The sequence below is a fragment of the Oncorhynchus mykiss genome, chromosome 7 (genome assembly GCF_013265735.2).
Source record: "Oncorhynchus mykiss isolate Arlee chromosome 7, USDA_OmykA_1.1, whole genome shotgun sequence".
Taxonomy (NCBI): Eukaryota; Metazoa; Chordata; class Actinopteri; order Salmoniformes; family Salmonidae; genus Oncorhynchus; species Oncorhynchus mykiss.
Genome location: NC_048571.1, coordinates 712805 through 738632, shown reverse-complemented (window position 1 = coordinate 738632; position 25828 = coordinate 712805). Strand labels below are relative to the sequence as shown.

Sequence of the window (25828 nt, the reverse complement as noted above, 5' to 3'; positions counted from 1 at the left end):
TCATCTCTCTGTCTGTGTCTATGGGCTCCACCTCATCTCTCTATCTATATCTCTGGGCTCCTCCTCATCTCATCTCTCTATCTGTGTCTCTGGGCTCCACCTCATCTCATCTCTCTGTCTGTGTCTCTGGGCTCCACCTCATCTCTCTATCTATGTCTCTGGGCTCCTCCTCATCTCATCTCTCTGTCTGTGTCTCTGTGCTCCACCTCATCTCATCTCTCTAACTGTGTCTCTTGGGGATCACCTCATCTCATCTCTCTAACTGTGTCTCTTGGGATCACCTCATCTCATCTCATCTCTCTAACTGTGTCTCTGGGCTCCACCTCATCTCATCTCTCTAACTGTGTATCTGGGCTCCACCTCATCTCATCTCTCTGTCTGTGTCTCTGGGCTCCTCCTCATCTCATCTCTCTAACTGTGTCTCTTGGGGATCACCTCATCTCATCTCTCTATCTGTGTCTCTGGGCTCCACCTCATCTCATCTCTCTAACTGTGTCTCTGGGCTCCACCTCATCTCATCTCTCTAACTGTGTCTCTGGGCTCCACCTCATCTCATCTCTCTAACTGTGTCTCTTGGGGATCACCTCATCTCATCTCTCTAACTGTGTCTCTGGGCTCCACCTCATCTCATCTCTCTAACTGTGTCTCTGGGCTCCACCTCATCTCATCTCTCTAACTGTGTCTCTGGGCTCCACCTCATCTCATCTCTCTATCTGTGTCTCTTGGGGATCACCAATCATTATTTAAACCTCAACTCTACCTCCAGCATATTTGTTTTGAATTTTTAAAAATTAAAGTAAACATTTTGACTGGAGATAAGAAATGTAGAGACTACAGTGATGTATAGATTTAGATTAGAGATGTGGAGACTACACACTACAGTGATGTATAGATTAGAGATGTAGAGACTACACACTACAGTGATGTATAGATTTAGATTAGAGATGTGTAGACTACACACTACAGTGATGTATAGATTTAGATTAGAGATGTAGAGACTACACACTACAGTGATGTATAGATTAGAGATGTAGAGACTACACACTACAGTGATGTATAGATTTAGATTAGAGATGTAGAGACTACACACTACAACGATGTATAGATTTAGATTAGAGATGTAGAGACTACACACTACAGTGATGTTTAGATTAGAGATGTAGAGACTACACACTACAGTGATGTATAGATTAGAGATGTGGAGACTACACACTACAGTGATGTATAGATTTAGATTAGAGATGTAGAGACTACACACTACAGTGATGTATAGATTTAGATTAGAGATGTAGAGACTACACACTACATCAGACTACACACTACAGTGATGTATAGATTTAGATTAGAGATGTAGAGACTACACATTACAGTGATGTATAGATTTAGATTAGAGATGTAGAGACTACACACTACAGTGATGTATAGATTTAGATTAGAGATGTAGAGACTACACACTACAGTGATGTATAGATCAGAGATGTAGAGACTACACACTACAGTGATGTATAGATTTAGATTAGAGATGTAGAGACTACACACTACAGTGATGTATAGATCAGAGATGTAGAGACTACACACTACAGTGATGTATAGATCAGAGATGTAGAGACTACACACTACAGTGATGTATAGATCAGAGATGTAGAGACTACACACTACATCAGACTACACACTACAGTGATGTATAGATTTAGATTAGAGATGTAGAGACTACACACTACATCAGACTACACACTACAGTGATGTATAGATTTAGATTAGAGATGTAGAGACTACACACTACATCAGACTACACACTACAGTGATGTATAGATTTAGATTAGAGATGTAGAGACTACACACTACATCAGACTACACACTACAGTGATGTATAGATTTAGATTAGAGATGTAGAGACTACACACTACAGTGATGTATAGATTAGAGATGTAGAGACTACACACTACAGTGATGTATAGATTAGAGATGTAGAGACTACACACTACAGTGATGTATAGATTAGAGATGTAGAGACTACACACTACAGTGATGTATAGATTTAGATTAGAGATGTAGAGACTACACACTACAGTGATGTATAGATTTAGATTAGAGATGTAGAGACTACACACTACAGTGATGTATATATTTAGATTAGAGATATAGAGACTACACACTACATCAGACTACACACTACATCAGACTACACACTACAGTGATGTATAGATTTAGATTAGAGATGTAGAGAGTACACAGTACAGTGATGTATAGATTTAGATTAGAGATGTAGAGACTACACACTACATCAGACTACACACTACAGTGATGTATAGATTAGAGATGTAGAGACTACATACTACAGTGATGTATAGATTAGAGATGTAGAGACTACACACTACAGTGATGTATAGATTTAGATTAGAGATGTAGAGACTACACACTACAGTGATGTATAGATTTAGATTAGAGATGTAGAGACTACACACTACAGTGATGTATAGATCAGAGATGTAGAGACTACACACTACAGTGATGTATAGATCAGAGATGTAGAGACTACACACTACATCAGACTACACACTACAGTGATGTATAGATTTAGATTAGAGATGTAGAGACTACACACTACATCAGACTACACACTACAGTGATGTATAGATTTAGATTAGAGATGTAGAGACTACACACTACATCAGACTACACACTACAGTGATGTATAGATTTAGATTAGAGATGTAGAGACTACACACTACATCAGACTACACACTACAGTGATGTATAGATTTAGATTAGAGATGTAGAGACTACACACTACAGTGATGTATAGATTAGAGATGTAGAGACTACACACTACAGTGATGTATAGATTTAGATTAGAGATATAGAGACTACACACTACATCAGACTACACACTACATCAGACTACACACTACAGTGATGTATAGATTTAGATTAGAGATGTAGAGAGTACACAGTACAGTGATGTATAGATTTAGATTAGAGATGTAGAGACTACACACTACATCAGACTACACACTACAGTGATGTATAGATTAGAGATGTAGAGACTACATACTACAGTGATGTATAGATTAGAGATGTAGAGACTACACACTACAGTGATGTATAGATTTAGATTAGAGATGTAGAGACCACACACTACATCAGACTACACACTACAGTGATGTATAGATTTAGATTAGAGATGTAGAGAGTACACAGTACAGTGATGTATAGATTTAGATTAGAGATGTAGAGACTACACACTACATCAGACTACACACTACAGTGATGTATAGATTTAGATTAGAGATGTAGAGACTACACACTACAGTGATGTATAGATTTAGTGTAACAGCCTCTTGATGTGTGTCTTACTCTGTGCCCTCCAAGCAGGGCTTGCTGAAGGTTGCCATAGACAACACGCGCGCTCAGGACAAGCAGGTGCAGACGGAGAAGTCAGAGCTGAAGATGGAACTGTTCAGAGAGAGGGAGCTAAGAGAGACACTGGAGAGACAGCTCACCATGGAGCAGAAAAACAGAGGTCGGTTAACACTACATTACCCACAACACACTGCACACTACACTACATTACCCACAGTGAACTGTTCAGAGAGAGGGAGCTAAGAGAGACACTGGAGAGACAGCTCACCATGGAGCAGAAAAACAGAGGTCGGTTAACACTACATTACCCACAACACACTGCACACTACACTACATTACCCACAACACACTGCACACTACACTACATTACCCACAGTGAACTGTTCAGAGAGAGGGAGCTAAGAGAGACACTGGAGAGACAGCTCACCATGGAGCAGAAAAACAGAGGTCGGTTAACACTACATTACCCACAACACACTGCACACTACACTACATTACCCACAGTGAACTGTTCAGAGAGAGGGAGCTAAGAGAGACACTGGAGAGACAGCTCACCATGGAGCAGAAAAACAGAGGTCGGGTAACACTACATTACCCACAACACACTGCATACTACACTACATTACCCACAGTGAACTGTTCAGAGAGAGGGAGCTAAGAGAGACACTGGAGAGACAGCTCACCATGGAGCAGAAAAACAGAGGTCGGTTAACACTACATTACCCACAACACACTGCACACTACACTACATTACCCACAACACACTGCACACTACACTACATTACCCACAGTGAACTGTTCAGAGAGAGGGAGCTAAGAGAGACACTGGAGAGACAGCTCACCATGGAGCAGAAAAACAGAGGTCGGTTAACACTACATTACCCACAACACACTGCATACTACACTACACTACATTACCCACAACACACTGCACACTATACTACACTACATTACCCACAACACACTGCACACTACACTACATTACCCACAGTGAACTGTTCAGAGAGAGGGAGCTAAGAGAGACACTGGAGAGACAGCTCACCATGGAGCAGAAAAACAGAGGTTGGTTAACACTACATTACCCACAACACACTGCATACTACACTACATTACCCACAGTGAACTGTTCAGAGAGAGGGAGCTAAGAGAGACACTGGAGAGACAGCTCACCATGGAGCAGAAAAACAGAGGTTGGTTAACACTACATTACCCACAACACACTGCACACTACACTACATTACCCACAGTGAACTGTTCAGAGAGAGGGAGCTAAGAGAGACACTGGAGAGACAGCTCACCATGGAGCAGAAAAACAGAGGTTGGTTAACACTACATTACCCACAACACACTGCATACTACACTACATTACCCACAGTGAACTGTTCAGAGAGAGGGAGCTAAGAGAGACACTGGAGAGACAGCTCACCATGGAGCAGAAAAACAGAGGTTGGTTAACACTACATTACCCACAACACACTGCATACTACACTACATTACCCACAGTGAACTGTTCAGAGAGAGGGAGCTAAGAGAGACACTGGAGAGACAGCTCACCATGGAGCAGAAAAACAGAGGTTGGTTAACACTACATTACCCACAACACACTGCACACTACACTACATTACCCACAGTGAACTGTTCAGAGAGAGGGAGCTAAGAGAGACACTGGAGAGACAGCTCACCATGGAGCAGAAAAACAGAGGTCGGTTAACACTACATTACCCACAACACACTGCATACTACACTACATTACCCACAACACACTGCATACTACACTACACTACATTACCCACAACACACTGCACACTACACTACATTACCCACAACACACTGCACACTACACTACATTACCCACAGTGAACTGTTCAGAGAGAGGGAGCTAAGAGAGACACTGGAGAGACAGCTCACCATGGAGCAGAAAAACAGAGGTCGGTTAACACTACATTACCCACAACACACTGCACACTACACTACATTACCCACAGTGAACTGTTCAGAGAGAGGGAGCTAAGAGAGACACTGGAGAGACAGCTCACCATGGAGCAGAAAAACAGAGGTTGATTAACACTACATTACCCACAACACACTGCACACTATACTACACTACATTACCTACAACACACTGCACACTACACTACATTACCCACAGTGAACTGTTCAGAGAGAGGGAGCTAAGAGAGACACTGGAGAGACAGCTCACCATGGAGCAGAAAAACAGAGGTCGGTTAACACTACATTACCCACAACACACTGCACACTACACTACATTACCCACAGTGAACTGTTCAGAGAGAGGGAGCTAAGAGAGACACTGGAGAGACAGCTCACCATGGAGCAGAAAAACAGAGGTCGGTTAACACTACATTACCCACAACACACTGCACACTATACTACACTACATTACCCACAACCCACCGGCACACCATACTACTCATCTCTGTTTCTAGTGAGCCCTGAAAACAAGCACTGCAATTCCTCACAATTCTCAACTGTTGTGTGTATTTCAGTGCTGATCCAGAAGCGTCTGAAGAAAGAGAAGAAGAGTAAGAGGAAACTTCAGGAGGCTCTGCAGTTTGAGTGTAAACTGAGAGACCATGCTGAGCAGACTCTGCAGCAGACTGTAGCGTCAGACAGAGCCCTCTGTGGTAAGTCTCCAGGCTACATTACAGGGTAGCCTAGTGGTTAGAGTGTAGAGGCGGCAGGGGAGCCTAGTGGTTAGAGAGTAGAGGCGGCAGGGTAGCCTAGTGGTTAGAGTGTAGAGGCGGCAGGGGAGCCTAGTGGTTAGAGTGTAGAGGCGGCAGGGTAGCCTAGTGGTTAGAGTGTAGAGGCGGCAGGGGAGCCTAGTGGTTAGAGTGTAGAGGCGGCAGGGTAGCCTAGTGGTTAGAGTGTAGAGGAGGCAGGGTGGCCTAGTGGTTAGAGTGTAGAGGCGGCAGGGGAGCCTAGTGGTTAGAGCGTAGAGGCGGCAGGGTAGCCTAGTGGTTAGAGTGTAGAGGCGGCAGGGTAGCCTAGTGGTTAGAGTGTAGAGGCGGCAGGGGAGCCTAGTGGTTAGAGTGTAGAGGCGGCAGGGGAGCCTAGTGGTTAGAGTGTAGAGGCGGCAGGGTAGCCTAGTGGTTAGAGTGTAGAGGCGGCAGGGTAGCCTAGTGGTTAGAGTGTAGAGGCGGCAGGGTAGCCTAGTGGTTAGAGTGTAGAGGCGGCAGGGGAGCCTAGTGGTTAGAGTGTAGAGGCGGCAGGGGAGCCTAGTGGTTAGAGTGTAGAGGCGGCAGGGTAGCCTAGTGGTTAGAGTGTAGAGGCGGCAAGGGTAGCCTAGTGGTTAGAGTGTAGAGGCGGCAGGGTAGCCTAGTGGTTAGAGTGTAGAGGCAGCAGGGTAGCCTAGTGGTTAGAGTGTAGAGGCGGCAGGGGAGCCTAGTGGTTAGAGTGTAGAGGCGGCAGGGTAGCCTAGTGGTTAGAGTGTAGAGGCGGCAGGGTAGCCTAGTGGTTAGAGTGTAGAGGCGGCAGGGGAGCCTAGTGGTTAGAGTGTAGAGGCGGCAGGGGAGCCTAGTGGTTAGAGAGTAGAGGCGGCAGGGGAGCCTAGTGGTTAGAGTGTAGAGGCGGCAGGGTAGCCTAGTGGTTAGAGTGTAGAGGCGGCAGGGGAGCCTAGTGGTTAGAGCGTAGAGGCGGCAGGGGAGCCTAGTGGTTAGAGCGTAGAGGCGGCAGGGTAGCCTAGTGGTTAGAGTGTAGAGGCGGCAGGGTAGCCTAGTGGTTAGAGTGTAGAGGCGGCAGGGGAGCCTAGTGGTTAGAGTGGAGGGGCGGCAGGGGAGCCTAGTGGTTAGAGTGTAGAGGCGGCAGGGTAGCCTAGTGGTTAGAGTGTAGAGGCGGCAGGGTAGCCTAGTGGTTAGTGTAGAGGCGGCAGGGGAGCCTAGTGGTTAGAGTGTAGAGGCGACAGGGGAGCCTAGTGGTTAGAGTGTAGAGGCGGCAGGGTAGCCTAGTGGTTAGAGTGTAGAGGCGGCAGGGTAGCCTAGTGGTTAGAGAGTTGGCCTAGTAACCGGAAGGTTGCCTAGTTCAAACCCCCGAGCTGACAAGGTACAAATCTGTTGTTCTGCCCCTGAACAAGGCAGTTAATCCACTAAGCCGTCATTCAAAATAAGAATTTGTTCTTAACTGACTTGCCTAGTTAAATAAAGGTAAAATAAAAGTTTTTACATTTTATTTACATTTGACAATTTATTCTTAATTTTGACTTCATGGTGCAGGTTTACGTTGTCATTGAAGTTCCTTTATGAAAATGAATGCATTACCCTTTTACTTCTCATTTACTAGTAATTAGGTGTGATAATTAATGACTAAACTCCTGCCTCTCCGTCATCATTACCCTCCAATCAGACTCACTGACCCAGGAAGTAGACAACGGTAGCCAAGGTAACGGCAGGACTGACGCAGAGGCAGCGATACAAGGTACGGCAGCTTCTGAATGGCTCATCCTTCCTAGTTGCCTAAATGTCCGGGTGTTTACGTTGAGTTAAACTAACGCCGTTGGTCTGTGTGGCAGCAAACAAAATGATAAACAGTTTTTAATAGTTAAGTGTTGAGTGGATAATACTATCCTATCTGTTATGATGGTGTTGAGTGGATAATACTATCCTATCTGTTATGAAGGTGTTGAGTGTATTAACTATTCTATCTGTTACAGAGGTGTTGAGTGGATAATACTATTCTATCTGTTATGGAGGTGTTGAGTGTATTAACTATTCTATCTGTTATGGAGGTGTTGAGTGGATAATACTATCCTATCTGTTACAGAGGTGTTGAGTGGATAATACTATCCTATCTGTTATGATGGTGTTGAGTGGATAATACTATCCTATCTGTTATGATGGTGTTGAGTGGATAATACTATCCTATCTGTTATGGAGGTGTTGAGTGGATAATACTATCCTATCTGTTATGGAGGTGTTGAGTGTATAATACTATCCTATCTGTTATGGAGGTGTTGAGTGGATAATACTATCCTATCTGTTATGGAGGTGTTGAGTGTATTAACTATCCTATCTGTTATGGAGGTGTTGAGTGGATAATACTATCCTATCTGTTATGATGGTGTTGAGTGGATAATACTTTCCTATCTGTTATGATGGTGTTGAGTGGATAATACTATCCTATCTGTTATGATGGTGTTGAGTGGATAATACTATCCTATCTGTTATGATGGTGTTGAGTGGATAATACTATCCTATCTGTTATGAAGGTGTTGAGTGTATTAACTATCCTATCTGTTATGGAGGTGTTGAGTGGATAATACTATCCTATCTGTTATGATGGTGTTGAGTGGATAATACTATCCTATCTGTTATGATGGTGTTGAGTGGATAATACTATCCTATCTGTTATGATGGTGTTGAGTGGATAATACTATCCTATCTGTTATGATGGTGTTGAGTGGATAATACTATCCTATCTGTTATGATGGTGTTGAGTGGATAATACTATCCTATCTGTTATGAAGGTGTTGAGTGTATTAACTATCCTATCTGTTATGGAGGTGTTGAGTGTATTAACTATTCTATCTGTTATGGAGGTGTTGAGTGTATTAACTATCCTATCTGTTATGAAGGTGTTGAGTGGATAATACTATTCTATCTGTTATGATGGTGTTGAGTGGATAATACTATCCTATCTGTTATGAAGGTGTTGAGTGTATTAACTATTCTATCTGTTATGAAGGTGTTGAGTGGATAATACTATTCTATCTGTTATGGAGGTGTTGAGTGGATAATACTATCCTATCTGTTATGAAGGTGTTGAGTGGATAATACTATTCTATCTGTTATGGAGGTGTTGAGTGGATAATACTATCCTATCTGTTATGAAGGTGTTGAGTGGATAATACTATCCTATCTGTTATGGAGGTGTTGAGTGGATAATACTATCCTATCTGTTACTGAGGTGTTGAGTGGATAATACTATCCTATCTGTTATGAAGGTGTTGAGTGGATAATACTATCCTATCTGTTATGGAGGTGTTGAGTGGATAATACTATCCTATCTGTTATGGAGGTGTTGAGTGGATAATACTATCCTATCTGTTACAGAGGTGTTGAGTGGATAATACTATCCTATCTGTTACAGAGGTGTTGAGTGGATAATACTATCCTATCTGTTATGGAGGTGTTGAGTGGATAATACTATCCTATCTGTTATGGAGGTGTTGAGTGGATAATACTATCCTATCTGTTATGAAGGTGTTGAGTGGATAATACTATCCTATCTGTTACAGAGGTGTTGAGTGGATAATACTATCCTATCTGTTACAGAGGTGTTGAGTGGATAATACTATCCTATCTGTTATGAAGGTGTTGAGTGGATAATACTATCCTATCTGTTATGAAGGTGTTGAGTGTATTAACTATCCTATCTGTTATGAAGGTGTTGAGTGGATAATACTATCCTATCTGTTATGAAGGTGTTGAGTGGATAATACTATTCTATCTGTTATGGAGGTGTTGAGTGTATTAACTATTCTATCTGTTATGGAGGTGTTGAGTGGATAATACTATCCTATCTGTTATGAAGGTGTTGAGTGGATAATACTATTCTATCTGTTATGGAGGTGTTGAGTGTATTAACTATCCTATCTGTTATGGAGGTGTTGAGTGTATTAACTATCCTATCTGTTACAGAGGTGTTGAGTGTATAATACTATCCTATCTGTTATGGAGGTGTTGAGTGTATTAACTATCCTATCTGTTACAGAGGTGTTGAGTGTATAATACTATCCTATCTGTTATGGAGGTGTTGAGTGTATAATACTATCCTATCTGTTATGGAGGTGTTGAGTGTATTAACTATTCTATCGGTTATGGAGGTGTTGAGTGTATAATACTATTCTATCTGTTATGAAGGTGTTGAGTGGATAATACTATTCTATCTGTTATGAAGGTGTTGAGTGGATAATACTATCCTATCTGTTATGAAGGTGTTGAGTGGATAATACTATCCTATCTGTTATGGAGGTGTTGAGTGGATAATACTATTCTATCTGTTATGGAGGTGTTGAGTGGATAATACTATCCTATCTGTTATGGAGGTGTTGAGTGTATTAACTATTCTATCTGTTATGGAGGTGTTGAGTGTATAATACTATCCTATCTGTTATGGAGGTGTTTCAGAGCATTTCAGATGTTCTCATTGCTCTGTGTATCAGAAGGACAGTACACCCCATCTACCCCCTCTCTCTCTGCTGCAGAGTCCCTCCACAGACCCCATCTACCCCCCCTCTCTCTCCTGCTCCAGTCCCCATCTACCCCCTCTCTCTCTCTGCTGCAGAGTCCCTCCACAGACCCCATCTAACCCCTCTCTCTCTTTCCTGCTCCAGACCCAGACCCCATCTACCCCCTCTCTCTATCCTGCTCCAGTCCCCATCTACCCCCTCTCTCTCTCTCTCTCTCCTGCTGCAGAGTTCCCCGACAGGGACTTGCTCCCCCCTCTCTCTCTCTCCTGCTGCAGCGTTCCCCGACAGGGACTTGCTCCCCTCTCTCTCCTGCTGCAGAGTTCCCCGACAGGGACTTGCTCCCTCCTCTCTCTCCTGCAGAGTTCCCCGACAGGGACTTGCTCCCTCCTCTCTCTCCTGCAGAGTCCCCCGACAGGGACTTGCTCCCTCTCTCTCCTGCTGCAGAGTCCCCCGACAGGGACTTGCTCCCTCTCTCTCCTGCTGCAGAGTTCCCCGACAGGGACTTGCTCCCTCCTCTCTCTCCTGCAGAGTTCCCCGACAGGGACTTGCTCCCTCCTCTCTCTCCTGCAGAGTTCCCCGACAGGGACTTGCTCCCTCCTCTCTCTCTCTGCTGCAGAGTTCCCCGACAGGGACTTGCTCCCTCTCTCTCTCCTGCTGCAGAGTTCCCCGACAGGGACTTGCTCCCTCCTCTCTCTCTCTCCTGCTGCAGAGTTCCCCGACAGGGACTTGCTCCCTCCTCTCTCTCCTGCTGCAGAGTTCCCCGACAGGAACTTGCTCCCTCCTCTCTCTCCTGCAGAGTTCCCCGACAGGGACTTGCTCCCCTCTCTCTCCTGCTGCAGAGTTCCCCGACAGGGACTTGCTCCCTCCTCTCTCTCTGCTGCAGAGTCCCCCGACAGGGACTTGCTCCCTCTCTCTCCTGCTGCAGAGTTCCCCGACAGGGACTTGCTCCCTCCTCTCTCTCCTGCAGAGTTCCCCGACAGGGACTTGCTCCCTCCTCTCTCTCCTGCAGAGTCCCCCGACAGGGACTTGCTCCCTCTCTCTCCTGCTGCAGAGTCCCCCGACAGGGACTTGCTCCCTCTCTCTCCTGCTGCAGAGTTCCCCGACAGGGACTTGCTCCCTCCTCTCTTTCCTGCAGAGTTCCCCGACAGGGACTTGCTCCCTCTCTCTCTCCTTCTGCAGAGTTCCCCGACAGGGACCTTCTCCCTCCTCTCTCTCCTGCTGCAGAGTTCCCCGACAGGGACTTGCTCCCTCCTCTCTCTCTCTCCTGCTGCAGAGTTCCCCGACAGGGACTTGCTCCCTCCTCTCTCTCCTGCAGAGTTCCCCGACAGGGACTTGCTCCCTCCTCTCTCTCCTGCAGAGTTCCCCGACAGGGACTTGCTCCCTCCTCTCTCTCCTGCTGCAGAGTTCCCCGACAGGGACTTGCTCCCTCCTCTCTCTCCTGCTGCAGAGTTCCCCGACAGGGACTTGCTCCCTCCTCTCTCTCCTGCAGAGTTCCCCGACAGGGACTTGCTCCCTCCTCTCTCTCCTGCTGCAGAGTTCCCCGACAGGGACCTTCTCCCTCCTCTCTCTCTCTGCTGCAGAGTTCCCCGACAGGGACTTGCTCCCTCCTCTCTCTCCTGCTGCAGAGTTCCCCGACAGGGACTTGCTCCCTCCTCTCTCTCTCCTGCTGCAGAGTTCCCCGACAGGGACCTTCTCCCTCCTCTCTCTCCTGCTGCAGAGTTCCCCGACAGGGACCTTCTCCCTCCTCTCTCTCCTGCTGCAGAGTTCCCCGACAGGGACTTGCTCCCTCTTTGTTAGCAGATCAAACATCTAAACCGTTAAAAGGGAAATTTAATTTAATGTCAGTGAAGCAAAAAAAAGAGCAAGGCCCCGTAATTAATGGCTGTCTTAATTGTCCTCCTGATGTATTTGCATAGACATCATTTGCATAACTTACATGCAGTAATAAATCTTTCCAAAGAGCGTTTTTAACAGACAACAGACGAGAGGCCCTAGAAAACAAGTTATATATACAGAACAATACTCTTATGTATTTTAGTTTGCTATCTTTGGTCATCTTAGTTTACTATCTTTGCTTATCATCTTATAGTATACTATCTTTGCTTATCATCTTATAGTATACTATCTTTGCTCATCATCTTAGTTTACTATCTTTGCTTATCATCTTATAGTATACTATCTTTGCTCATCATCTTAGTTTACTATCTTTGCTCATCATCTTAGTTTACTATCTTTGCTCATCATCTTAGTTTACTATCTTTGCTCATCATCTTAGTTTACTATCTTTGCTCATCATCTTAGTTTACTATCTTTGTTGATCATCTTAGTTTACTATATTTGCTCATCATCTTAGTTTACTATCTTTGTTGATCATCTTAGTTTACTATCGTTGTTGATCATCTTAGTTTACTATCGTTGTTTACCATATTTGTTTTTCCACCTGTTGTTTCTCAGATGGAAGACTCTTCCTGAAAACCACAGTGATGTATTGAAGACAACATGGAGAGAAGAGAAGATCGATTCGAGCACCATTGAAGAGATTCCAGGGACTTGCATCAGCAACATCATGGACGTTTCACTGTCATAAAAGACTGACAATACACAACAAAGAACAAATAATCAAAGAATTGTGATAACAGTGTTACGTGCAATACCAATGTCTTTCACAGAAACACAATCACAGCAAAGTGGAACTGAAGGAGAGATTTTTCTACTTTATTTAAACCAGCCTGAATGCTCAGAGAAGGACAAATCCACTTCCAATTTTTGACTTGTATTCCTGTCTCAAGTTTTCTAAGATTTCAACGTTTTAAAGCATAATGTCACGAAGGTCGGTAAATCTAGAGGTTAATTTATTACGTTATTTCTGTACATAAATTGATACAATGTTTCATCACAATATTTGTATTTGCTGTTTATTCTAGTGATGAAAAATGGCAGTTAGGCCTCGGCCATTGTTGTATATCAGATGAAAGGGAAAGGACTCCTGACCCATGGAAGGCCATGTACATAAAGTAAAGACATTGTATTGTGTATTGTAATGCAGTAGATCAGCTAGATGAAAAAAGAATACAAACATTCTCATCTGTCTCAGTCTTATGTCTTCTAATGGTCAATACCCATCAGTCCCTCAATACCCATCAGTCCCTCAACACCCTCAATACCCATCAGCCCCTCAATACGCATCAGTCCCTCAATACCCTCAATACCCATCAGTCCCTCAATACCCTCAATACCCATCAGTCCCTCAATACCCATCAGTCCCTCAATACCCATCAGTCCCTCAATACCCATCAGTCCCTCAATACCCATCAGTCCCTCAATACGCATCAGTCCCTCAATACCCATCAGTCCCTCAATACCCATCAGCCCCTCAATACCCTCAATACCCATCAGTCCCTCAATACCTAATGGTCAATACCCATCAGTCCCTCAATACCTAATGGTCAATGCCCATCAGTCCCTCAATACCTAATGGTCAATACCCATCAGTCCCTCAATACCTAATGGTCAATACCCATCAGCCCCTCAATACCCATCAGTCCCTCAATACCCATCAGTCCCTCAATACCCATCAGTCCCTCAATACCCATCAGTCCCTCAATACCCATCAGTCCCTCAATACCTAATGGTCAATACCCATCAGTCCCTCAATACCTAATGGTCAATACCCATCAGTCCCTCAATACCCATCAGTCCCTCAATACCCTCAATACCCATCAGCCCCTCAATACCCATCAGTCCCTCAATACCCATCAGTCCCTCAATACCCATCAGTCCCTCAATACCCATCAGCCCCTCATTACCCATCAGTCCCTCATTACCCATCAGCCCCTCAATACCCATCAGTCCCTCAATACCCATCAGTCCCTCAATACCCATCAGTCCCTCATTACCAATCAGTCCCACAATACCCATCAGTCCCACAATACCCATCAGCCCCTCAATACCCATCAGTCCCTCAATACACATCAGTCCCTCAATACACATCAGCCCCTCAATACCCATCAGTCCTACAAAACCCATCAGTCCCTCAATACCCATCAGTCCCTCAATACCCATCAGTTCCTCAATACCCATCAGTCCCTCTATACCCATCAGCCCCTCAATACCCATCAGTCCCTCAATACACATCAGTCCCTCAATACACATCAGTCCCTCAATACCCTCAATACACATTCGTCCCTCAATACCCTCATTACACATCAGTCCCTCAATACCCATCAGTCCCTCAATACCCATCAGTCCCTCAATACCCATCAGTTCCTCTATACCCATCAGCCCCTCAATACCCATCAGCCCCTCAATACCCATCAGTCCCTCAATACCCATCAGCCCCTCAATACCCATCAGTCCCTCAATACACATCAGTCCCTCAATACCCTCATTACACATCAGTCCCTCAATACCCTCATTACCCATCAGCCCCTCAATACCCATCAGTCCTACAAAACCCATCAGTCCCTCAATACCCATCAGCCCCTCAATACCCATCAGTCCCTCAATACCCATCAGCCCCTCAAAACCCATCAGTCCCTCAATACCCATCAGTCCCTCAATACCCATCAGTCCCTCAATACCCTCAATACCATCAGTCCCCCAATACCCATCAGTCCCATCAGTTCCTCAATACGCATCAGTCCCTCAATACATTTGAATGACAACAACCACAAGTGTTAGTTTATTGCTCCTGATAATGATGAGTCAAGGACAGGTTACCTATCACTGACAGCATGAATGACAAGTCAAGGACAGGTTACCTATCACTGGCAGCATGAATGACAAGTCAAGGACAGGTTACCTATCACTGGCAGCATGAATGACAAGTCAAGGACAGGTTACCTATCACTGGCAGCATGAATGACAAGTCAAGGACAGGTTACCCATCACTGACAGCATAAATGACAAGTCAAGGACAGGTTACCTATCACTGGCAGCATGAATGACAAGTCAAGGACAGGTTACCCATCACTGACAGCATGAATGACAAGTCAAGGACAGGTTACCTATCACTGACAGCATGAATGACAAGTCAAGGACAGGTTACCTATCACTGACAGCATGAATGGCAAGTCAAGGACAGGTTACCTATCACTGGCAGCATGAATGACAAGTCAAGGACAGGTTACTTATCACTGGCAGCATGAATGACAAGTCAAGGACAGGTTACCTATCACTGGCAGCATGAATGACAAGTCAAGGACAGGTTACCTATCACTGGCAGCATGAATGAATGACAAGTCAAGGACAGGTTACCCATCACTGGCAGCATGAATGACAAGTCAAGGACAGGTTACCTATACTGGCAGCATGAATGAATGACACGTCAAGGACAGGTTACCTATCACTGGCAGGATGAATGACAAGTCAAGGACAGGTTACCTATCACTGACAGCATGAATGACAAGTCAAGGACAGGTTACCTATCACTGGCAGCATGAATGACAAGTCAAGGACAGGTTACCTATCACTGGCAGCATGAATGACAAGTCAAGGACAGGTTACTTATCACTGGCAGCATGAATGACAAGTCAAGGACAGGTTACCTATCACTGGCAGCATGAATGACAAGTCAAGGACAGGTTACCTATCACTGGCAGCATGAATGAATGACAAGTCAAGGACAGGTTACCCATCACTGGCAGCATGAATGACAAGTCAAGGACAGGTTACCTATCACTGGCAGGATGAATGACAAGTCAAGGACAGGTTACCTATCACTGGCAGCATGAATGACAAGTCAAGGACAGGTTACCTATCACTGGCAGCATGAATGACAAGTCAAGGACAGGTTACTTATCACTGGCAGCATGAATGACAAGTCAAGGACAGGTTACCTATCACTGGCAGCATAAATGAATGACAAGTCAAGGACAGGTTACCTATCACTGGCAGCATGAATGAATGACAAGTCAAGGACAGGTTACCTATCACTGACAGCATGAATGAATGACAAGTCAAGGACAGGTTACCTATCACTGGCAGGATGAATGACAAGTCAAGGACAGGTTACCTATCACTGGCAGCATGAATGACAAGTCAAGGACAGGTTACCTATCACTGGCAGCATGAATGAATGACAAGTCAAGGACAGGTTACCTATCACTGGCAGGATGAATGACAAGTCAAGGACAGGTTACCTATCACTGGCAGCATGAATGACAAGTCAAGGACAGGTCACCTATCACTGGCAGCATGAATGAATGACAAGTCAAGGACAGGTTACTTATCACTGACAGCATGAATGACAAGTCAAGGACAGGTTACTTATCACTGGCCGCATGAATGACAAGTCAAGGACAGGTTACCTATCACTGGCAGCATGAATGACAAGTCAAGGACAGGTTATCTATCACTGACAGCATGAATGACAAGTCAAGGACAGGTCACCTATCACTGGCAGCATGAATGAATGACAAGTCAAGGACAGGTTACTTATCACTGACAGCATGAATGACAAGTCAAGGACAGGTTACTTATCACTGGCCGCATGAATGACAAGTCAAGGACAGGTTACCTATCACTGGCAGCATGAATGACAAGTCAAGGACAGGTTATCTATCACTGACAGCATGAATGACAAGTCAAGGACAGGTTACCTATCACTGGCAGCATGAATGAATGACAAGTCAAGGACAGGTTACCTATCACTGGCAGGATGAATGACAAGTCAAGGACAGGTTACCTATCACTGGCAGCATGCATGACAAGTCAAGGACAGGTTACCTATCACTGGCAGCATGAATGACCAGTCAAGGACAGGTTACCTGTCACTGACAACATGAATGACAAGTCAAGGACAGGTTACCTATCACTGGTAGCATGAATGACAAGTCAAGGACAGGTTACCTATCACTGGCAGCATGAATGACAAGTCAAGGACAGGTTACCTATCACTGGCAGCATGAATGACAAGTCAAGGACAGGTTACCTATCACTGACAGCATGAATGACAAGTCAAGGACAGGTTACCTATCACTGGCAGCATGAATGACAAGTCAAGGACAGGTTACCTATCACTGGCAGCATGAATGCAACACTCAGATGAAAGCAGTATCATTATTGTTCTTTTTAAAGCCATTTCTAACATCCCTCTGAAAGCACAGAGCTTTATTCTGCATGAAGGGGGGGTTGGTGTGGAGATCAGGCCATTGATTTGTGCCCAGTTTCTAAAAACTAGCACATAGACGATATCAACAGAGTGAGAGAGAAAGAAAGAGAGAGAGAGAGAACACGAGAGAGCGATGTCACTGCTAAGCAAGCAATGAAACATGGTGGCACAGCATTATCACACCCTAGCAGTGAAACATGGTGACACAGCATTATCACACCCTAGTAGTGAAATATGGTGACACAGCATTATCACACCCTAGCAGTGAAACATGGTGACACAGCATTATCACACCCCAGTAGTGAAACATGTTGACACAGCATTATCACACCCTAGCAGTGAAACATGTTGACACAGCATTATCACACCCTAGCAGTGAAACATGGTGACACAGCATTATCACACCCCAGTAGTGAAACATGGTGACACAGCATTATCACACCTTAGCAGTGAAACATGTTGGCACAGCATTATCACACCCTAGTGGTGACACATGTTGACACAGCATTATCACACCCTAGCAGTGAAACATGGTGACACAGCATTATCACACCCTAGTGGTGACACATGTTGACACAGCATTATCACACCCTAGTGGTGACACATGTTGACACAGCATTATCACACCCTAGCAGTGAAACATGGTGACACAGCATTATCACACCCCAGTGGTAAAACATGGTGACACAGCATTATCACACCCCTGATCATTTCCTTCTGGCAGGTTTCCTTTCTGGAGTAAAAATACTGGCCAATGTAACAGACCAGGTCATATGAAGGAATTACATTATTCAAACGTCTATTGTGGGGGGGAAAAATGATCTAAGCTATAGCATTTTACACATTCAGAATGAGGTTAAAGTGTAAATCAAGCCAGGAGAAAGAGAATGTTGAATAGGAGAAAGAGAATGTTGAATAGGAGAAAGAGAATGTTGAATAGGAGAAAGAGAATGAGAGGAGTGTTATTATGTTGGACTTGGGCTCAGTGAAATCCAACCCTTTCATGAAGGTTTTCTATTGAAATATATCATTGTACTGTACTGCAGCCCATCCTATTCACTCAATGACACAGACGTCTTGGTAATAAACTGTCCACTTTCATACTGCCGTTTCTCAATTCAAGTTTCTCAGCACAAAGCTCCGAATATATCTATTAAATCTACTTCATCCACACAGACAGCTCTCATTAAATTAAATTAATTTAAATTCAATATATCTTTATTGTCCCCGAAGGGGCATAGAAACAGCAAAACAACCCCAGGAACAAACACAAGTATCAGACTTCAGTCAGACTTCCTGCTCCTGTTCAGCCAATCACCAATCAGCACCAGCACTTTATAGTTGTTTACCCTGTAGCTACCGTCATTACCTCTTTAACAAGGCCCAGGTGCAGGGGCCGCAGTGTGTTGTGTGTGTTTAGGGGAAAGGGGCTGACGTCTCTGTCCAGGCAGGCCCTCCTAACAGCTGGATCCACACGCACACACACACACACACACACACACACACACACACCCTGCCTGCCTGCCTGGTCACATTGTGCTGTAGAAGTGTAATGGAGGGAGAGAGAGAGACCGATGGGGGATAGAGGGAGGGTGAGACAGGAATGAGAGAGAGGGAGGGAGAAACAGGAATGAGAGAGTGGGAGGGAGAGACAGGAATTAGAGAGAGGGAGGGAGAGACAGGAATGAGAGAGAGGGAGGGTGAGACAGGAATGAGAGAGAGGGAGGGTGAGACAGGAATGAGAGAGAGGGAGGGAGGGAGAGAGGGAGGGTGAGACAGGAATGAGAGAGAGGGAGGGTGAGACAGGAATGAGAGAGAGGGAGGGTGAGACAGGAATGAGAGAGAGGGAGGGAGGGAGGGAGAGAGGGAGGGTAAGACAGGAATGAGAGAGAGGGAGGGAGAGACAGGAATGAGAGAGAGGGATGGAGAGACAGGAATGAGAGAGAGGGAGGGAGGGAGGGAGAGAGGGAGGGTAAGACAGGAATGAGAGAGAGGGAGGGAGAGACAGGAATGAGAGAGAGGGATGGAGAGACAGGAATGAGAGAGAGGGAGGGAGAGACAGGAATGAGAGAGAGGGAGGGAGAGACAGGAATGAGAGAGAAGGAGGGAGAGACAGGAATGAGAGTGAGGGAGGGAGAGACAGGAATGAGAGAGAGGGAGGGTGAGACAGGAATGAGAGAGAGGGAGGGAGATACAGGAATGAGAGAGATGGAGGGAGAGACAGGAATGAGAGAGAGGGAGGGAGAGACAGGAATGAGAGAGAGGGAGGGAGAGACAGCAATGAGAGAGAGACAGACAGACCGAGACATTAGCCACATTTATAGCTGGTTCTAACATGCGCCCTTTGTCCTGATCTTGTCCTCATTCTGATTCTGCCCACCTTTTTAGATAGGTGTCGATGATTAAAAGACACATTGTGAACTGATTTTGATCAGATTTTACATGTGTAAACTGGCAAGATCAGGATAAGATCAGGACAAAGGACACATGTAAGCGGCAGTCATAAACGGGGCTAGAGAGAGGCAAGAAAGAGGAGAAAGGAGAGGAGTCAGACAGGGTAGAAAGAGGAGACAGATAGACAGACAGGGTAGAAAGAGGAGACAGATAGACAGGGTAGAGAGAGGAGACAGACAGACAGGGTAGAGAGAGGAGACAGACAGACAGGGTAGAGAGAGGAGACAGACAGACAGGGTAGAGAGAGGAGACAGACAGACAGGGTAGAGAGAGGAGACAGACAGACAGGGTAGAGAGAGGAGACAGACAGACAGGGTAGAAAGAGGAGACAGATAGACAGGGTAGAGAGAGGAGACAGACAGACAGGGTAGAGAGAGGAAACAGATAGACAGGGTAGAGAGAGGAGACAGGTAGACAGGGTAGAGAGAGGAGACGGACAGGGTAGAGAGAGGAGACGGACAGGGTAGAGAGAGGAGACAGACAGACAGGGTAGAGAGAGGAGACAGATAGACATTGTAGAGAGAAACAGGGTAGCGAGAGGAGACAGACAGACAGGGTAGAGAGAGGAGACAGACAGGGTAGAGAGAGGAGACAGACAGGGTAAAGAGAGGAGACAGACAGGGTAAAGAGAGGAGACAGACAGACAGGGTAGAGAGAGGAGACAGACAGGGTAGAGAGAGGAGACAGACAGACAGGGTAGAGAGAGGAGACAGACAGGGTAGAGAGAGGAGACAGACAGACAGGGTAGAGAGAGGAGACAGACAGACAGACATTGTAGAGAGAAACAGGGTAGCGAGAGGAGACAGACAGACAGGGTAGAGAGAGGAGACAGATAGACAGGGTAGAGAGAGGAGACAGACAGACAGGGTAGAGAGAGGAGACAGACAGACAGGGTAGAGAGAGGAGACAGAGAGATAGGGTAGAGAGAGGAGACAGATAGACATTGTAGAGAGAAACAGGGTAGCAAGAGGAGACAGACAGACAGGGTAGAGAGAGGAGACAGACAGGGTAGAGAGGAGACAGACAGGGTAGAGAGGAGACAGACAGGGTAGAGAGAGGAGACAGACAGGGTAGAGAGGAGACAGACAGGGTAGAGAGGAGACAGACAGGGTAGAGAGAGGAGACAGACAGGCAGGGTAGAGAGAGGAGACAGACAGACAGGGTAGAGAGAGGAGAAAGACAGGGTAGAGAGGAGACAGACAGGGTAGAGAGAGGAGACAGACAGGCTAGAGAGAAGACAGACAGGGTAGAGAGAGGAGACAGACAGGGTAGAGAGGAGACAGAAAGGGTAGAGAGGAGACAGACAGACAGACAGGGTAGAGAGAGGAGACAGACAGACAGAGTAGAGAGAGGAGACAGACAGACAGGGTAGAGAGAGAAGACAGACAGACAGGGTAGAGAGAGGAGACAGACAGACGGGGTAGAGAGAGGAGACAGACAGGGTAGAGAGAGGAGACAGACAGGGTAGAGAGGGGAGACAGACAGACAGGGTAGAGAGAGGAGACAGACAGGGTAGAGAGAGGAGAGGCAGAGTGACTGTCAGACCAGCAGCCATCTGCTCATCTCCTGTTAATGAACAAAGCAAACAGCAGGAGTCAAGGCCAGCTCAGCTCCGCTCCAAATCCAGGTTCTTTTTATTGACAGAAACACACACACTTTAATTGTATTAGGCTTGATTAAAAACAGGGGCAAGGACACCTTTCAGACCTTACTGCTCTCTCCTCTTCAGTCAACTAATGGTAATGGAGTTGCTAGGCTGTGTTCCTGAGGAAGAGTCACTCGTTGTTGATCTGACTACAGGCCCAGGACTGAAGTAACTGCTGTCAGACCTTACTGCTCTCTCCTCTTCAGTCAACTAATGGTAATGGAGTTGCTAGGCTGCGTTCCTGAGGAAGAGTCACTCGTTGTTGATCTGACTACAGGCCCAGGACTGAAGCAACTGCTGTAACCTTCACTTGCCTATGGAAAAAGGCTTCTAGGAAGTAGACTGTATAGTGAGTAACTGATACTAAGGGCACAATGTTTAAAGGGGCAATCAGCAGTTGCTACATCCATTTTTGGACTTAATTTGTATAAATTAACGATATGTACCCATTGATTCTTGAAGAATATAAAGTATAAATGCCTCATGAACTCAGTTCAACTGTCGTACCTCGTCAGAACCCAAAATATAAGCTTGTTTTACTCCAGTGTTTATAAACAAAGTAAATGTAAACAAACACGATATGGCCCCAAAACATGGTTAAAATGAACATGGATGGTCAGTCCTTGCATCAATAGCTCTAACTACCTATAAACTGTAGATTGGTGAAATTTCTCCAGCCACATCCCTCAGCCTTTTACCGAATCAGGGGGTGGGGGGAACGCTTTGTTACTGTTTTTCTACTGCTGATTGCCGCTTTAAGTGCTACAAGCAGACGATTGAGCTATTTGGAAAAGTGATGATGACAAAGACAGGTCTGATTTCCATCGTTAACTGTAGGCCTACAATATATTTGTAATGTAATCATCATTGATTGTAATATGGTTTGTCTCAGCAGCCACAGCTGGCTGTATCCTAACATCCCCATTGGTCATCAACTATTATTGTAGCCTACAACATGATGATGATAAACTCTCATATTTACAGCCTCAAGATGATGATGATGATGCTGTTCATCTCGCGCCGTATTCAATACGGTGGGTCCCGTGCGCAGCACATATCAAATACCAAACAGATGGCTGGTAGACAAACAAGCTAATTTATCTCCGAGCCAGCGGCGGGGAACAAATGGAAGTCTTTTCTCACCTACCGAAGCTAAATGTTGATTTTTCTTCTCTTCTTCATTCCTCCACATTTAGCAGCTGGCTGCCTGCGCGTTTCACATCAACTCAAATGAAAGACAATCTTGTTTTCATTAATTTCCAACACAGTGAGTCTCTTGTTATGGAGATTAAAACGAGTCTGTGATGCCCATCATTTGTCTTGATGATAGACTGGGGGCCCCAACCCAGAGATGCCAATACACTACATACGGTTTGCCTGGGTAGATGTATTTATTAAATGCCTGACTGTATTTGATAGACCACATGTGTCTTACTGCTCCCACAACACAGGAAACAAATGTTCAGCCACTGTGCAGGGCACCTTGGAAGGGCCCTGCTGAAGGGAACAACTACCTGCAACCAGTAGCCTTGTTAACAGTTCATCTCGCACCCTTAAAAAACAACAACACCCACCCAAGATTAAGGCAGCAGGGGGTAACTGCCCCCCCCTCCAACACATTCCCTAGTCTTAAATATACAAGTAGGAGAGCCTTAAAATAAATAATCAAGAGAGAAACATGTAGATTATTTTTTTGTAAAGTAGTAATATGTTGGATGAGTGCAGTTTGCCCCCTCCCCCCTCCCCCCAGGGGTAGTTATCCCTTTCTGGTTATGAATGTTTCTAACTGTCATTTAGAAAATGACTAGCCCACTTAGCGCTAGTTTATACTAACTTGCATGCTAGCAACTTCACTAGCAGTAAATGCTAGCCAGCTAGCTAGTTAGCATAAGCTGCTAGGCGTGCTAGCTAGCAACCGCCTTACGACCAGATCGTTTAAGGTAAATTACATTAAAAAGATAACGTAGCTTAATTGCAGTTGTAAATGTTTCCACCAGTGACTGATAGCTTTACAGTTAATGTTACTTTATAGCCTTTTAGCTATTTTACACAGCATTTTATGTCATATCTAGATAGCTAGCTAAGTGTTTGAGAGAGGTTTTAAATTGGCATCTCTCCCCCTGTTTTCAGTCACAGGTGGGGACTAGATTAGGTCTGAGCAGTGTAGGAGTTGGACTCATGAGTTGTGCTCCAATTTGACTGGGGATCGCTTTATTTGTGACCTACACTACCAGTCAAATTCTTTATTTTGACTATTTTCTACATTGTAGAATAATAGTGAAGACATCAAAACTATGAAATAACACATATGGAATCTATGTAGTAAACAAAAAAGTGTTAAACAAATCAAAATATATTTTATATTTGAGATTCTTCAAATTAGCCACCCTTTGCCTTATTATTCTACAATGCAGAAAATAGTAAAAAATAAAGAAAAAACCCTTGAATGAGTCGGAGTGTCCACACTTTTGACAGGCACTGTATGTACAAATGCAATACATATGCAATCACCATATTCTTATCGGCAGACTCAGTAGCCTCGGTTTTTCGGATGACTGCCTTGCCTGGTTCACCAATTACTTTGCAGACAGAGTTCAGTGTGTCAAATCGGAGGGCATGCTGTCCGGTCCTCTGGCAGTCTCTATGGGGGTGCCACAGGGTTCAATTCTCGGGCCGACTCTTTTCTCTGTATACATCAATGATGTTGCTCTTGCTGCGGGCGATTCCCTGATCCACCTCTACGCAGACGACACCATTTTATATACTTTCGGCCCGTCATTGGACACTGTGCTATCTAACCTCCAAACAAGCTTCAATGCCATACAACACTCCTTCCGTGGCCTCCGACTGCTCTTAAACGCTAGTAAAACCAAATGCATGCTTTTCAACCGATCGCTGCCTGCACCCGCATCCCCGCCTAGCATCACCACCCTGGATGGTTCCGACCTAGAATATGTGGACATCTATAAGTACCTAGGTGTCTGGCTAGACTGCAAACTCTCCTTCCAGACTCATATCAAACATCTCCAATCGAAAATCAAATCAAGAGTCGGCTTTCTATTCCGCAACAAAGCCTCCTTCACTCACGCCGCCAAGCTTACCCTAGTAAAACTGACTATCCTACCGATCCTCGACTTCGGCGATGTCATCTACAAAATGGCTTCCAACACTCTACTCAGCAAACTGGATGCAGTCTATCACAGTGCCATCCGTTTTGTCACTAAAGCACCTTATACCACCCACCACTGCGACTTGTATGCTCTAGTCGGCTGGCCCTCGCTACATATTCGTCGCCAGACCCACTGGCTCCAGGTCATCTACAAGTCCATGCTAGGTAAAGCTCCGCCTTATCTCAGCTCACTGGTCACGATGGCAACACCCACCCGTAGCACGCGCTCCAGCAGGTGTATCTCACTGATCATCCCTAAAGCCAACACCTCATTTGGCCGCCTCTCGTTCCAGTACTCTGCAGCCTGTGACTGGAACGAATTACAAAAATCGCTGAAGTTGGAGACTTTTATCTCCCTCACCAACTTCAAACATCAGCTATCTGAGCAGCTAACCGATCGCTGCAGCTGTACATAGTCTATTGGTAAATAGCCCACCCATTTTCACCTACCTCATCCCATACTGTTTTTTATTTATTTACTTTTCTGCTCATTTGCACACCTGTACATGACCATCTGATCATTTATCACTCCAGTGTTAATCTGCAAAATTGTAATTATTCGCCTACCTCCTCATGCCTTTTGCACACATTGTATATAGACTCCCCCTTTGTTTTCTACTGTGTTATTGACTTGTTAATTGTTTACTCCATGTGTAACTCTGTGTTGCTGTCTGTTCACACTGCTATGCTTTATCTTGGCCAGGTCGCAGTTGCAAATGAGAACTTGTTCTCAACTAGCCTACCTGGTTAACTAAAGGTGAAATAAAAAAAAAAAATAAAAAAAAATAGCAGAACATAAGAAAGCTGCCACGTCAATGTTACACTGAATTAATTAGTTAAGTTGTTATTAAATGTTATACCCTATTGTCATTTTATATTATT

The 25828-nt window shown here is 45.0% G+C and overlaps 1 protein-coding gene across 2 annotated transcripts in view; it reads left to right on the top strand.

Annotated features, from left to right (window-relative positions):
* Positions 1-13466, top strand: part of LOC118936671 (dachshund homolog 1-like) — a 93201-nt gene extending 79735 nt beyond the window's left edge. The window contains exons 8-11 of one of the 2 annotated variants that reach the window (XM_036981962.1): positions 3373-3523; positions 5871-6008; positions 7723-7794; positions 13022-13466. In XM_036981962.1, coding sequence (XP_036837857.1) covers positions 3373-3523; positions 5871-6008; positions 7723-7794; positions 13022-13059 — 399 coding nt within the window. In that variant the 3' untranslated portion in view covers positions 13060-13466. The remainder of the gene's footprint in view (positions 1-3372; positions 3524-5870; positions 6009-7722; positions 7795-13021) is intronic. The other variant, XM_036981963.1, reaches the window with a different exon arrangement.
* Positions 13467-25828: the final 12362 nt, after the last annotated feature.